Genomic DNA, 15,868 nt, shown 5'->3' with positions numbered 1-15,868 from the left:
ATATACGGCTTCTTCACATAAACTGACAACGCTAGATTAGTAAAAGTATTGATGGAAAATTTAACGTTTTTCCCTTCCACATCCAGTCCTCTCGCTTCTCAATTTCTACAAATGTCGCGCGATTTTCAAACTCCGAGTATTCTATACCCACATATTAAGTGAGGATATTAAAATGAGCCTGGAAAGAAATCGTTATCTTTATTTTCCTTTTTTATGGAAAATATGAATTTTCGAAGAACCGAGACACGTACATGTCTCACCAGACACGAAAGGGTTGATCTTCGATTCCCGACGTGTTTCTTAACATATTCGTCAGTTGCAAGCAGTCTCCTTGAATCTCTATCTCGATCGCACTGGGGTCGACGACGACCTCACTTTCAACAGTTCCTCGCCGCCGTGTGTTCTATAAATAGAACAAATTTTAAGGGCATCCCACGCGTCGCGCGCGCGACAGCTGCCGCAACTCGACCGCGATATCGAGGAGTCGCCATCGCGCGTTTTCCGCCGTGCGCGCCTTCGGCGTTTTCCTGAATGTCGACGTCAATGCACCGTACAAAATACAGTTATGTCATTATCGTAAGAGTAAGTTAAAAAAAAAAAAAAATAACACGCTCCCTTCCGTGTTAGAAATCATTTCGTGTCATAGAGTCTTACCCCTTTCCGTCCGTTAAAAAGGCATAACGGCAATTTATCGATCTGCAATTTCTTTGGCAAATACTTCAAAACGTTAGGAAATGTATTTTATGCAGCTTTACCGTTGAAAAAATTAATTCCCGATAATCGTAGGTCTTTTTAGGCACGCGGTAAAAAATTTTGTATTAAATTTAATACATTTCACGTATCGTAAATGATGGACTAAAGAACAATGGGTAAAATTAGCTGATTTTGATCTTTAGAGAGATAAATAAAAACCGTATGTTTTTTTGTAGTTTTCGAATTTTTACTAAATTTAATTCAAATCTTTGAAATTTTTGATTTGTCGAGAAAATATTAAAATCAGCAGATAAAGCTATTAAATATATAAGAAGCTAGTATGTTAATAAAAGTGTGAACTTACAGTAAAATAAATAATATTAAGTGAAAATCCGAAATGTTAACAAATTAATAAGTGAAAAAGACCTTATTCGGTCAGAACGATTTTTGGTGCTTAAAAGTATTGTTTGCGCGCGTTCTACAATTTTCCGTAATAAAATACTACAATAAAATACAAAGTAGTCTTTATGATTGTGATATTGTAAGGAGAGAAAGTCTTTAAAAACGTAACAAAAACAATGCTTTCAAGCGTTGCAAGATTTAAAATAATTTCCATTGATAATATCTTTGTTGTTAGACATTAATAATCTTTTTACTCTTCTTATCAAGCGGAGCATGAACTATTAAAGCCAATTTACAATATGCTCTTTGCTTTCTATTTTTTTTGCCTATTACCTTTTTGTCTTTTCGCGCATTATTTTATCGACAAACGTGTTTCTTACCTCTTTCATAGTTCGTCAGCTTTTATCTCTCTCTCTCTCTCTCATTTCGATAAAACATTGTATGAAGAGGCAAGAAGGCAGCAGGAAAATAGCAATAAGTAAAGAGCATTACAGAATAGCCTTTATAGATGAGAGATTATGTTTTACTAACAGAAAGATTAACACAGCAAGAATATATTTAAAAATGCGTATAAACATTATGTAACAAATAACAGAAAAAATGTAACACTTTGACACAGTTTGTGGAAGCGTATTTCTTTAAAAGTAAAATCAACATTTATAATACGTTAAATTATTACCTACATTGTATTCATCTATCTTAGAATTTACATTTAAATTAAGCTGTATGATTTTTATCTTACTTATCCATAAATTATATTATTATAACATATATTATAACATTAAAAAATGTTGAATATACTTAGATTTTGAAAATTCCAACATTTTACAAAAATTGATTTTAACGCGAAACTATAAAAAGTATTTGATTGCATGGAGCTCGACTTGGGAAGACGTACGATTAAAAGCCATTAAATCTGTCGCGTTTCGTTCCGAATCTCGCTTTCGACACACCGTGCCCTCGTCGTCACAAATAGCGTATCTTGTTTGTGATCTTTCAGCGGGATCGAATGCACGATAATAGGCGCGCGCATTTCTCTTTACGGATCCGGAAATTGCGACCGTGTGCGCTATTTTATTCATAAGACGTACGTACATCGGAATCGATATGCACGGTCGCGAGAGCGGTCACACACATACGTAAAAGGATTATATATAAAATTCGTTTGTCACGGCAGCCCCGCATATGCATCCCGCACTTGATCACCGTGCATCACATTTCGCCCTGATAGAAAGGGAGACAGAGAAAGCGTGAACCAAGGTACCGGAATTCTTTGAACGTCAGCTGGGCCCAACATGTTGCGGAAATGGGTCTGGGCGCGCGCTCTTATTGTCCAGATCTTAATCCTTCCCTTGACAAACTTTGTTAAAAACTGATCCTTTCGTACGCGCTTTCCCAACGCTTTTTCTCCCTTTTCGCCAACTGCACAACATAAACGACAAGATTGTACCATGATTGGGTTCATAACTTTAACATTGTCGTTGGTATTTATTAAAGAATGTCTCACGTGTCATACATGAGATGTAGATGGTAAAACATGATAGCTGCACGACTTTGATTTTTGGAATTAGCTTCTTTATTACGGCGAAATGAAAATACGTTAAATAGAGGGAGGGAGAATATTATTTTTACTTTTCACGAGCCAGCAACTCGAAATTTGTATTCCGATTGCGTTCTGTTCAAGAGCGTGCATCGGCTGAACTTATTGATTTATTCAGGGGGTGAACAACCACCGCCACCACCACCACCATATCATTACCACCACCACCATCACCGCCGCTACTACCACCACCACCACCACCATCCGCCACCACCTTTACCCCAACGTTGGGGAGCGTACGCGTCATTGTCCTCGACCACTCTCACTATTTCCAACCCCCAGCGAGGTAGCCTTGCAAAATTGCAGCTGATACCGTACCTCCAACAAGTTGCCGGCGTACTATCTCGTCATGCTCGGCCAATCAAGCGTCTAGTGCATAATGTACTAGCGCGACAAAAAAAAAAGAGGGAATTTACCAACCGAAAGTTTGCGAATATGTTATAGATTTGTACTGCCAATTTGTCGGATGGTAATTCGATGGAAAATATTGCGCAATAAAAATCAACAAATTGAAATTATCGAATGCAACTTTTTGTGCTACGGAACGCATTTTGTTCAAGTTGATAAGGGCAAAAGAATTGATTTTAATGAAGCATATTGTACACGCCAGAAGAGATTCCAATGTCAACTGACCAATATCTCATCTTGTCGCAGCATTAATCTAATTTCACTTAATTGCGAGCGCATCTGGTTGCATCCTCGCGTTACGTAATACTTATTATCACAATAGGTGGCTGTGTGTCAGACCGACCTACGCACCGCAACCTTGAGCGCCACGACAGATTTACACACATCTCTAATTCCTTTAGATCCGCAAATGCGATTCGAAGACGAGAACCTCGAAACTCAAACGTTTCGTTCTAATTACAGTGAGCAAATTACATCTCGGCGAGTTCAATCTCGACGTATGTAGATTGATTACAAACTTGATTTGTGTAAATCGATGCACGTATTAAAATGATGGAATTTCTCATACGCTCTTTTAAATTTATAGACCTCCTGTTTATTGGAAATATGTTCTCAAATTATTAATTCATCATTTGCCGAAGAAAACACTCTAATTTATGAGCATTAAAACTGTCCATTCAAGATTGTTTTGAGCATGCTACTACTTTTCACCGTTTTTCTTTTACGTTATATTAAAATAAGAGAATTTCATGCGTGTGTGAAATTGTATCTTCTTTATCTTCTCTAATTATTAATAATTTTTTATCAAAGAAAACTCATTGTAATTTCCAAGCGTTTATTAACTTTCTTTCCATACAAGATCATTTTGAACGCGCTATTAATTTTTAGATATGAAAAAAAGAAGCTATTACTTCTACTTTTCATTTTCTTTTAAGCAGCATTTATAACTCTCTAAATCCTGCCAGTCTTGATAAAGAGTGGCAGTATTTTCACACTTTTAGAGTGGGATTCCACTCTAAAGAATTTAGAGAGAATATATTATATAATAATAAATAAATTTATTTCAATCTTTTCTCTCTATGTACATGTATATATAGGAATTTAACTATTTCACATTGCAATGAATAAACAAAGTGCAGAATGCGAATAAAGTATCTATCGTCGAGAAACGCGAGGTCAACGAACTTGGCGCTCTCGACTCGGCAACGTTACGAGAAATGTCGCTACAGGTCGGTAAAACCTGAAAAGGTCACGCTTTCGTGCAGGTTAAGGCTCCTTAAGGATCGACACGTATATATTCCAACTGATATACTCCGAACAGTAATCCATTCCGCGATCCAGTTTACTGCTCGTGTTCCTGTTCCTCGGGTATGGTACGTGTCTCTTTTTCTCAGGACATCCTCCTCTTCCTATTCTTCCTTTACCTTACTCCTTCTGTAGTTCTCTCACGTCATCGTCGCTCTTTCGTCGCTTTCGACAAACTTTTCAATTTCGATTGAAAAATCGCGCCAAAGGTCTTCCACGTGGAATGCCGTCCTTGAAAAACGGTTCTACCGACATCTGCTGAACATTCTGATCTCTGGATTAATGCAGTTTTGATATAACAGATTTTACACGTGAATCGGTGAAATGGGAAAATGTATGTTTGTCTACATCTCTCGGAGGGAGACGTAGGAAAGCGTGAACATTATCATTGTTTTACATTTGTTTTATACATAATTGTAGAAAACGGATCGCTTTTAATTGCTAAGGTATTAAGATCGCAGTAACGTTGATACTCTCGCGGAGATGTTCTTTAATAGTTTATTTCCGAATCGTGTATCGTTGTTTTAAAGCGAAAACGATTAGTCGAAAGGATTGCGGAACACTCATTAAGATATCGATCGTTGGACGAGGGAAGACGAATGACACCGGAAATGTGAGCTTCTTTCGTACCACGTGAATTTCATTTCCGACTGACCGAGTTACATGACCGAGTTACAGATTCTACGATTTATTAGCCAGCAGACCAGAAAACCGCGTCGATCGATCACGTCGCCGATACTTTTCGGTTTCTTAATAATCGGTCTATCATTTGACGCTCTGCCAATACGTCCACTGGCAGGCACATTTTAGAAGATAACTGACAATGAGATTTCCTTCTCATTTGGCAGGAATAGATTACATTTCAGTCATCGAGTTGTAACGAAAATCGATGTGCCTTTTTTCAGACCTCATTTAAATAGTGAAAAGAAGATACTAGCTAAATCTGATAATAAAAGATTATTTAAATATGTTTATAATAAATTATTGTATATATTATGAATGACACTTATAAATATTATTTATTAAAATATTTATAATATTTATAATAAATAATATTTATGATGAATACAAAACTTTATGATTTTAATCAAAGATATTAGAAAATAACGAAGAGACATCTTTATACACAAATAAAATATTGTATAATGACACATATACACACACATGTACACACAGGAATCAATGGAAACTTCCCCTCGTTTTTTTTTTTATACCCGTCTAATTTGTACGAAATAAACGAAATCAAACAGCGAAAAGAAATCATTTTTTTTTTATTTTTTTTTTTAAGAGAAATGTATAATTGCGTGTAAAATGTATAATAAATTTAATCATGCTCTTTATTCCTTTAGGATAGCTACTTTTTCAAAAATCTTAAACGATAATGAGAGTCACAAATAATACGTCATTTAAAAAATTTAATTCTCTTTACTGTGTCTTGTTTTTAAATATATTTTCGGTGTTTCTCGAGAAATTTTATTGAAAAGTTTTTGAAATAAAAACTGAAAATTAACAATATACAGAAAACAATTTATTTTGGTTGAAAATGTTCGAAATGTCTTAGCCTCCATACAATAATAAATAAAGATTGTGTACAAAGTTGTCGCAGACAGTTTAAAAAGTTGCGACACTCTTTTATTATTTTTTTATGTAAATCTTATATGCATGTATATAATATATATTTTATAAAAAAATACTTATCTCTATAAAACATATTCTCTCTCTCTCTCTCTCTCTCTTTCTATGAATATTCTGAAATATTCTGCATTTTTTAATTCTTTACCGTTATCTATCTATCTATCTATATTTTTTTTTTTTTTTTTTAATTCATTATATTCATCTCCATTTCTTGATGAAGCGGATTTTAGAATGGAAAGCACCGCTCGCTACAAAGTAGCCGTTCCATTCCGAATAATTGGCGTAATGCATTATTGCTCTTTATCTTCTCAACTAACTCATCTAACCCGCTCGTTGGGGAACTCATACATTTGCGCTATTACACATTTACTCACTTACCTTCGATTATAGTGCTTTTTACAATTGCTGCTCCGACGGAATGTGCCTTCACTTTGTGTGAGAGGCTTTGCATGAATTTCCCCTTTTGCTCGATTCATCCTTCATAAGTATTTCTTAAACTCTTTTATGTATTTCATTGTATACTTATATCTTATTATTATTATTATTATTGGGGTTTTTTTGCATTTATAATGTGCAGATTTCTAGATACTTGAATAATGGAAGTTGGTAAAAAATTTTACTTTTAATAATATGTGCTATGCTTGATCAATATATTTTCAGTATATACGTGCATATAATATACATGTATACATATATAGGAAGAGGTATTTAAAACAAACCACCTGAATAATTCTTTTATTTTTAGTCATAAAGAGAAATGCTGCAAACGCAATTTTTTCGATTTTAAAGAATATGTGTGCGTGTGCGTGTGCGTGCGTGTGCATATATGTGTGTGTGTGTGTGTGTGTGTGTGTGTGTGTGTGTGTGTGTGTGTGTGTGTGTGTGTCACATTTCACAGCATTATTAAAAATATAAAAATTACATAAATTATTTTATTGTTATTATATGTCTGACAAAGAATATCTCTGGAAAATTTGAACACAATTCTCTTATTGATTTGAAAGTTATTGTATTTTTTATTTAATGTTAATATTTCATCTGTAAAATCGCGTTTTCTAGCACTTTATTATAAATTTACTGAAGAAATAGCATTACAAATTAAATTAAATTTTTTACGCATACTAATAAAACTCTAATAAATATTTGTGCAAAAGTTTTTTTGGATCTAATTATTTCTTTAAAAGTTATTCACTTAAAACTGTAATAAAATATGATTAATTTCATTACATAAGTCATTAAGTATAAACTAAATTTTTTTTCTAAGTTGTTTCGTTCTTTTGCAGTTGGTTTCAGAATTAAATTTCAGATATTCGATTAAAATTTTTTGTTGTTGATTAGCAAAAGAGGAATAAAAAGTATGCATTTTTTAAATTTCGATAACTCTTAACTGGTACTATATATTATAGTCAAAACATTCTTAAAGGAGATATCAGAAGAAGACAATTTTAATTTAATTGAAGAAACAGGGACGTTTTAAAATCATCATTTTTTAAAATAGAATAATATATTTTTCTATAACAAACAAACTTTACAAAGAAAATTTATAATGCTTTATTTTAACAAAGAAATCACACAGTTTAACTATTTAAAATGCTAATGCAAATATGTAAAATGGTAATTTTGAGCATTGCTTTATGCTGTAAAGCGAATTAATATTGAAGATATTGCATTTTGATTTTCACTATCATTAATAACGAAACAGTTATTCAAATGGTTCTTATTTCAAAAGTAACTTTTCCTATATATACGTAACACGTATTTTGTACATTCTAGTTTTACAAGTATCCTATCGTAATTTCGAATTTATTCTTTGCTGTTGCAGGAAGCGGTAGCAAAGATGGAAAGGGCAACAAGGATAATAACTCACCCTCTGGTCCTTATGCCGGTAAGTTGCACAATTATTTCCTTCTTAATATTTTAAATATTATAATGTTTCTACGCTATGTTTAAAAACGCAAAAATTTTTAGGATTTAAATCAAGGCTATTAAAAAATAACAGGTATTTTTATTTAAATATGTATATCGCAGTACAGTGAATGTGTTCTGAGAAACAATGATTTAGTAACTTTTAGCGTGCTTTTTCTCAAGTAAATTCTTAATCTCGGCGTTAAGAAGTTAAAGAATTGCAGCGACATTCGGCGTCGCGCGAGAAAATAAGTTGTCCGTCCGATTTATTTTAGTCGCAGGTCCTCGTGGGCAATATTTCGACTGCTTCTTATTTGCCAGCTCTCTCTCTCTCTCTCTCTCTCTCTCTCTTCCTTTCTCTCTTGCTTTTTTTCTTTTCGACAGTGGAGTCCGATTCTAAAATAGCCGAGCGGTGTCAGTTCCCTGGAAATGAAATCCCTCGGTGTCACACATTCGTTCACTCATTGTTAGAGGAACGATATTGACATTGCTATCATTTTAATGAAACTTAATACGCTCGTATAATGTAGATTATGATAAGTAAAGATCGATTATTTTGACGTTATTAACATCATCATCCATATAAAAAATAATGCATCGTATAAATTAAATACGTTTCCTATTGTTCCAAACAGTATTCTTTCCCTCAATACTATTCATATTACATGTAAATTTAATTATCTGAAACAAAATTAAAGAATAAATTTAATTTTATTTCGCTAAAATATCGTCATAATTTTAGTTTTTCGAAAAAAATAGGAAAGAACATTTAGGAAGTGTCAGTAATCGAAAAGTTATATAGCGTAGTTACCAGGTTCAATATAGACACTGTATATGAAATGAAATGACAGACACTTTATTAATTCTAATCCTCACAACAGATTCTTTTTAAGGAGGTTGAAATGAATCTATCCATTCTGAATGAAATAAAATTTAAAAATGTGCCTTCTTGCGGCGTGATAAAAAGTTACAACAGTCTTCATTCTTAAAGTTTTCAGTGACTATTACGTAATAGCATTTTGGAAAATTGTATTTAACATAATAACGATTGTCCTCTTTCTTAGATTTGAAAAAAGATTTACTTTTCATTAAAATACGATTGCGGATTACGTTTCCTGCAAACACGAAAATACGTAGCTATCCCTAGTCGTCAGGAAAAAGCCGAGGAAGCTGCTCTCCTGTTTCGTCGATATAATCGTACTATCTGTTTTATATTCCGTCCGTAACCGAATTTAGTGCGCATCGCGGCGTGGAATAACTATAGGATCATGGTGTGTGCTCCAAAATATCGCGGCCCTCTCTACGCGCTCACTTCTCCGTCTCCTCCGCCTGGATCTAACGCGTCTATTAATATTCGCTGGTTATTTTCGGAAACGAGTGCTTACCGAGTAGGAAGGCCTGCTTTTTAATGTGCATTACACCGTCCTCGCGCATCGAGGCATTCGTGGGAACGCGTGACCCGCTCCCGCTGTATCGCAAACGATCGTCACGACTTGAATTATGAAGAGAAGCCGATAACTTTGACGACGTGAATAATTTCTAAAAATATTTTATACACTTGAAGTAAATGACGTCGGAAACGTTGAATACAGTTCTTGAATTATTAAAAGCGATATAATGTAATGCATTCCTTGTAGAAATTTAATTAATGTAATATTAATGCTAGATTTAATTCAATTATAATATTAATACTAAATTTCTCCAAGGAAATGAGAACAATTTAAAATTAGTTAGTTAATTTAATATTATTAATTTGTTATATGTCACGCATAATCCAGAACGTAGTTAATACAGGTGTAATATTTAATTTTGAAATTACGATGGAACTTTGACAGAACTATACTTCTTTATAAAAAATCTAATATTTTCAATTATATATTTAAAAATATTTATAACTTCTATATTTAAAAGAATTATTTTTTACTTTCTATTGTTGCATATTGCAAACAGAAATAATTGCTAAAATTATTGAAAAAATACGTTTTCGTTGGAAGAAACAATTTCGATAAAGTATTTAAAAATTTAGCTGAATAAAGTCCGAAAGTTATTTCATTAAATCATAAAAACAATTGTGTAATATCTATTTCTATTTCTTAAAACTTAAGGAAAAGATAAAGAGCAAGTTAAACCGAGATTAAAATTAACCCTCCGTCGTGGTTAACCCTCTAACGTATTTCTCTTTCTAGTCCAATCGGGTCATTGGTGCCAGGCAGTATTTTTGGCTCTAAAAAATCAGAAAAAAATTTCTGATACACTCTTTTATTGTAACATCCTAAAATATTTCACAATTGCTTGACCCAAAATAGTTTTCACTTTTTTCTATACGTCTGAATTTTAAACAAAATAATTTAAAATTTTTAATTTCCACGATTTTTTAAACTCTCAATTAGACCACGGAGATTCATCTATACATTGGAAATAGACATAAGACGCTCAAGCTAGGTACTAGAATATAAAAACTTTTTGCAGCATTGCTGATAAAGCTTGAACATCCTTTATAATTATTTTTATAGACTAATAAAATTATTTTTATATCTGTATCTAGCTAAATTTTTAGATACCTCAGCAAATATTTTCGTATAAAAATGTATAAATCTGTTGATTATTCTGATGCGTTTCACTGACCATAAATGTTTTCTCACACGCACTTCTGAACATTGAATACAAACAGAATTAATGCATTTCCTGCGCACTTGACATATCTTATCGACAAACTACTATAAGTAGCGATAGTTTTGTAAAATTCCGTAAAATTCATGGGATTTTTTCGCTCAAATTAAGTCATATAATGCCCGATTTGTCGAATTAATTCCAAATTAACTTGAAATTCGACACTTTGTAAAAGTTTAAACGTTTTCCCAAATTCATTTTTCCGTCTATTACACTTGGACGGTGCATAAATGCGAGGATTTTCAAGTAAGAAAATATTAATAGCTTGACCGGCTTGGATCGCGTCCAATAATAGCAAGTCATTCTGTATAACTGCGTTTAGGTCTACATACAAGGACTGGATCCTCGTATCGTAAAAATTTTATTATTAGGATTTTGAACATTGAAACGTTCGAGAATAAATCATCCAAAATTTCTTATAAATATAAAAAATTAAAATTAAAAATCGAGTTGATTTTTATTTTTCGAGCGCTTCTTATTTTGGGAATTTGTTTTTTTTTTTATTTTTATCTTACATGTGTTCCAAAAATAATTAATTCAATACATTATTTCGTGACATTGCATGGCTCTAAATCCGCCGATTAATTTGTTACGTTACTAGAAAAAAATTACGTGCTACGACGCATTTTCTAATAACGTAAATTCTTGAAAGTTCAGCTATGATCGTCTCTGCTTTCATTCGGTTATCTTTGAACAGATCGATATTTTGATATAATTGATGTCCGAGATACCACACGTTTTATCATCGCTATTGCTATTATTTTTGATATACCACAAATGAACAATTATAATAAATCAATATTATACACGGAGAGAAATTTCTCATAAAATTTACCCTAAAAATTTTAATAGTAGGTCTACATTGTATTTCGAAGATTTTTATGTAATTTTGTCTGTGATTTATTAATACCTATTACACATATTTTATATTTTAACACATTGAAATATAAAATATTTGATTATTTTTACTAACCCAAATGAGAATTCATTAAAATGGTGAAATACTGGCTCAGTATCAACTTCTAATAAGAGTACCAAACGCGATAATAGATGCCAATATTGATGGAATATGGGGATGATAGCAGTGGGCCCAAAATACAATACTATTACGATCTGTACCGTAATTGTTTAATTACGGTCAGTCTCCCTCGCTCCTTTCTTCTTCCTCCTTTCTCTCACTCAACAGTTACAGTTACAAAGATACTGATTCGCAATATTGCAACGGTTCTCGAGTCTAGAAATCTCGGGAACTCGCTCTAATACGAGAAAAGAAATGTCGAACTTTACGTGATTACATTATTTACTCTCTAAATTTTTTTAGAGTGGAATTTCATCTAAAAGAGTGGAATTCCACTTTAAAAGTGTGAAAATCCTGCCACTCTTTATCAAGACTGGCAGGATTTTTCACATTTTTAGAGTAGGATTCCACTCCAAAAATTTTAGAGAGTATATTATAATATACTGCGTAGTACTTTTCTTATAGAAGAAAGAGTTTAGCCGCGCGTCCCTCTAGTGGTAGAATCCAGTATTGCTTTATTCATTCCAGTATTTACTAGGTGGCAGTCTTTCAAATGCAATACAAACCGAAAAACCGACAGTACTGAAGTACTACTATTCAATACCGATTCATAAACGAGCATTCGGTGCTATAACATTATTTTAATGCTCGTACTATAATATTGTTATTTTATGCTAGTCTAGTATTGAAATGTGACATTCATTTTTTTATACAAAATTTTGTATACAAAGAGTCAGTTATGATAATTTTGCCATCTGGTATGGTAAATTAATTGACGTGCTTTTTATCATAAATAGACAATATACAAGGTATTTCATTTTAATGTCCCATCTTTGATAACTTCGTAAAAATTGAATTCTGTATTGGAAATATTAGATTTTGGAATCAAAAATAGGGCGTTCTATTTTTAAAAAAATCAATATGACCTTGACCTGACTTTGGCAACGTCATCCAAGATCAAACTGATAGTACGAGGGTTATTTGGAAAGTAAAGTCCGATTTTTTATAAAACAAACCATCACAGATGTTTTCGAAAAACTTTTTTTATTTAATTCCTTACATGTTTTTCTATTTTTCTACATAGTTTTCATATTTGTCTTCGGATCTTACTTTCCGAATAACCCTCGTAAACAAATATTTTTAAACCCAGCATAACTTTTGTCTGAAACATTTTTTACTAAAACCAATTTCTACGAAGTTATCAAGGATCGGATATTAAAATAGAACACCCTCTATAATACATTTATCAATAGAAAAAATGGCTTAACATGTAAAACAGTAGAGACTCTTTAATTCAGAGTCACGAAATAACATCATGGTTAGATCGGCCACTTTTCAGGAGCTTTCTGACAACTATATTTGAATATACATTTGTCTCTAAGTTAATGTGTCATGTTAAACACCTTTTCACAAGGTGCGATGATATACACAGTCGTATTATATATCTATTAGTTTGCTGATTGCAGCACGTCAAAATCGGGCATATTGTTTCATAATTCTGATTAGAGAATTTTTATACTAAGATAGGAGACTCATGATCCGAAAAGACCCCGGATTTTTGAATCTTATTAGGATAAGCATTATTAAAAAAAAAAAAGATATACATAACATTAAATTTATAATTATTAAAAAAAAAATTTTATTTGATTATACAAGAAAAAGTTTGTCTTGAATTGTAAAAAGTTTAGAACCTTTGACGATGCTGCGTGATAGTTTTATTAAGCAGTTTATACACTTTTTGTACATGTCTCTCTTTTATACATTCCAAAAACTCCGTTGTAACTCATAGCATTTGACAGGTTGTCAAGTTGTTCTACACTTGGTAAAACTTGTAACAAATTTTTGTGGTAAAATATACCAAAAAGTTCTCTTCATACAAGTTTTATAGCGCTCTTTAGAAACTCGGGAAGAACAAGCGATTTAATTCGACATTTCAAAAATTGTTTCTTCACTATTGAATCGAGATAAATCAAGAGTTTCGTGTCTTCTCTTCTCAAGAGTCGCGTGTGATGTCATGAGTCTTGCAATTTTCTGAAACGGAGTCTCTTAGAGACGGTCTCCTCCGGCGTTTGGAACGCGAGGCATCTACCGCTTCATCAGCTGATGGCTACATGAGAATGACGTGGTGAGTGGGTGAAGCGCTGGCTTTACGGGGAGTTTCACGACGAGGTTTAATGTACGCTGGGGTTCGATGTCCTTTTAAAGGAATCGACCACACGGGCGGGTGGTGCGGGGGTCCAGAAAAGCCGAGCGGGAATATAATAGGGAAGCACGCACGACAAACGCTCTGGGGTACTGTGCGCGAGAGATCGGACACACCCAAGAGTCTGCGTCTCCGCGTCCTATAGGTACACGCTATCGGTATTGATCCGCACGCACCGGCTCTCCTCCGTGGCCAGGGCCCCATCTTCCTTCCTTCCTTCCTTCCTTCCATCCCTCGACCGTTCATTGGCCCGCCGCGCCGCTCTAACACGTCACTCTCTATTACTCTCTCCTCTCTTTCTCACCGTTTCTCGACATGACCCTTCACGACCTCGATCGCGGGTTAATCTCTGTTTCACCTTCCTAAATACTTGGAAATTTTTTTTTAGGATAATCATGAATCCGAAAAAGTTTGCTTTAACCGAGTCACGATCATAAAATTATGATCATCCTGATTTATCACGAGAGATAACGTTTCGTCTTGTTTTCATGTTTATAGGGCAAACGAAGATCGAGATAGAATGGCAGCATTCTATCTGAACTTTCGAAATATTATAACAGTTTATCGTTAGATCGAAAAAACGTTTTGGTTTCTCCGATCTAGCATCAAACGTACCTACCTCTATGGTGTGTAATTGCCAGTTCGAAATATAAAACTTTCATACAGAAAATATAAAACTTCATACAGAACGTAAAGTTTAAGATCAGACGAATGTACATATGTGGTGTTGAATGCAAGTAGAATATCTGAAATTCTGAAAAACTTGAAATTTGAAATTTTCAAAGAATCTTATCTGCTAAGAAAAATTAAAGAATTCTTACGTGAAACTTTCTTTGAAATTATCCCCTTTCGAAGATTTTATTTTTATTTTTGCGAGTACCAAAAAATTGTGTAAATTTGGCATTTTTGGATAAGTGTTGGATAAATGACTTGTTAGATTTTTATATAAGTTTTGTTTTGTTTCAAATAATTTTTTCTTCAATATTTATATTTTTTATATTTGTAACATATTTTCTCATTGCATTTTGTCTTGTTTCGAATAATTTTTTTTTAAATATTTATATTTTTTATATTTGTGACATATCTTCTCATTACGTTTGTTAGAAAAATACAAGGACAAAATAAAATACTTGTAAAAGTCCTTTTACTTTTTGTCAGTACTTTTCCGCATTTAAAAGCGAGTAATTCAATTCTTTATGATTTTCTTCTTGTAGGAGAAAAAGAAACCGCGCGCGCGGAGAATTCCAGATAATTAAACTTATTTTTAATTTGCATCCAAAAACGATCTAATTTCGCGTGATAAAAAAATTAGAAAATTCTCGGGAAATTTGTTATCCAGGTGTAAGTAAGCGGCACGGTTGTACGATTGTTTTTCTCCAGTCTACCGTCTACGTATGCGGGTATTGTAAAGATTCCGTCGCGTTCGTAAAATTAAGCGTTGTTCGCATGTGAAAAATCAACGTGCTCCGTCAATTATGCGGTGGATGCGTGCGCGAAATGCAAAATGCGCGCATGAGTGCACGTAGAAAGCGACCCCCATAACATGGTGTCTACTAATCGCTGCCACAGCTGGGAAAGTATTGATTCGTTGTCACGTTGAGCGAGTAACATTTTGCCAAAAGCAAAACACAATTGTATAACTCTTCTTTCTCTATAATCTATAGTTTACTATAGATTATGTCGATGCAGATTTAGATCAAAAACGATATTTTATTACGAATAAAAAATCCAATTCTTTTTTATGTCCATTTCTTCCGGTATAAATTTTAATCACAATTTAATTTATTCTCTGTCTTTTTCTAATTCTTAGAAATTAATTATTGAAATTAATTAGAGATTAAAGTATTAATCCGTATCATTAGAAATGAACATCAAGACGATTACAATCAAACTCCTATTAACGTAATCTACAATCATATTAGTAATATTAAATATTTAATTAATAATAAAATTGTTTGAAACAAAATTTCTAACTCTATAATTTGTTATCTCTAACTTTTTCGATATGCTAAACACAGCACACAAAATA

General features: G+C 33.0%; 1 protein-coding gene across 8 annotated transcripts in view; it reads left to right on the top strand.

Moving 5' to 3' along the window:
- The window catches only part of LOC105200666, a 352,642-nt gene that overhangs the window by 325,356 nt on the left and 11,418 nt on the right, over positions 1-15,868 (top strand). For all 8 annotated transcript variants that reach the window (XM_026137093.2, XM_039457855.1, XM_039457849.1 and 5 more), the window contains one exon: positions 7,866-7,928. In XM_026137093.2, coding sequence (XP_025992878.1) covers positions 7,866-7,928 — 63 coding nt within the window. The remainder of the gene's footprint in view (positions 1-7,865; positions 7,929-15,868) is intronic.

This window comes from Solenopsis invicta, chromosome 15 (assembly GCF_016802725.1).
Source record: "Solenopsis invicta isolate M01_SB chromosome 15, UNIL_Sinv_3.0, whole genome shotgun sequence".
Classification (NCBI taxonomy): domain Eukaryota; kingdom Metazoa; phylum Arthropoda; class Insecta; order Hymenoptera; family Formicidae; genus Solenopsis; species Solenopsis invicta.
This window is presented reverse-complemented; position numbering and strand designations above follow the sequence as displayed.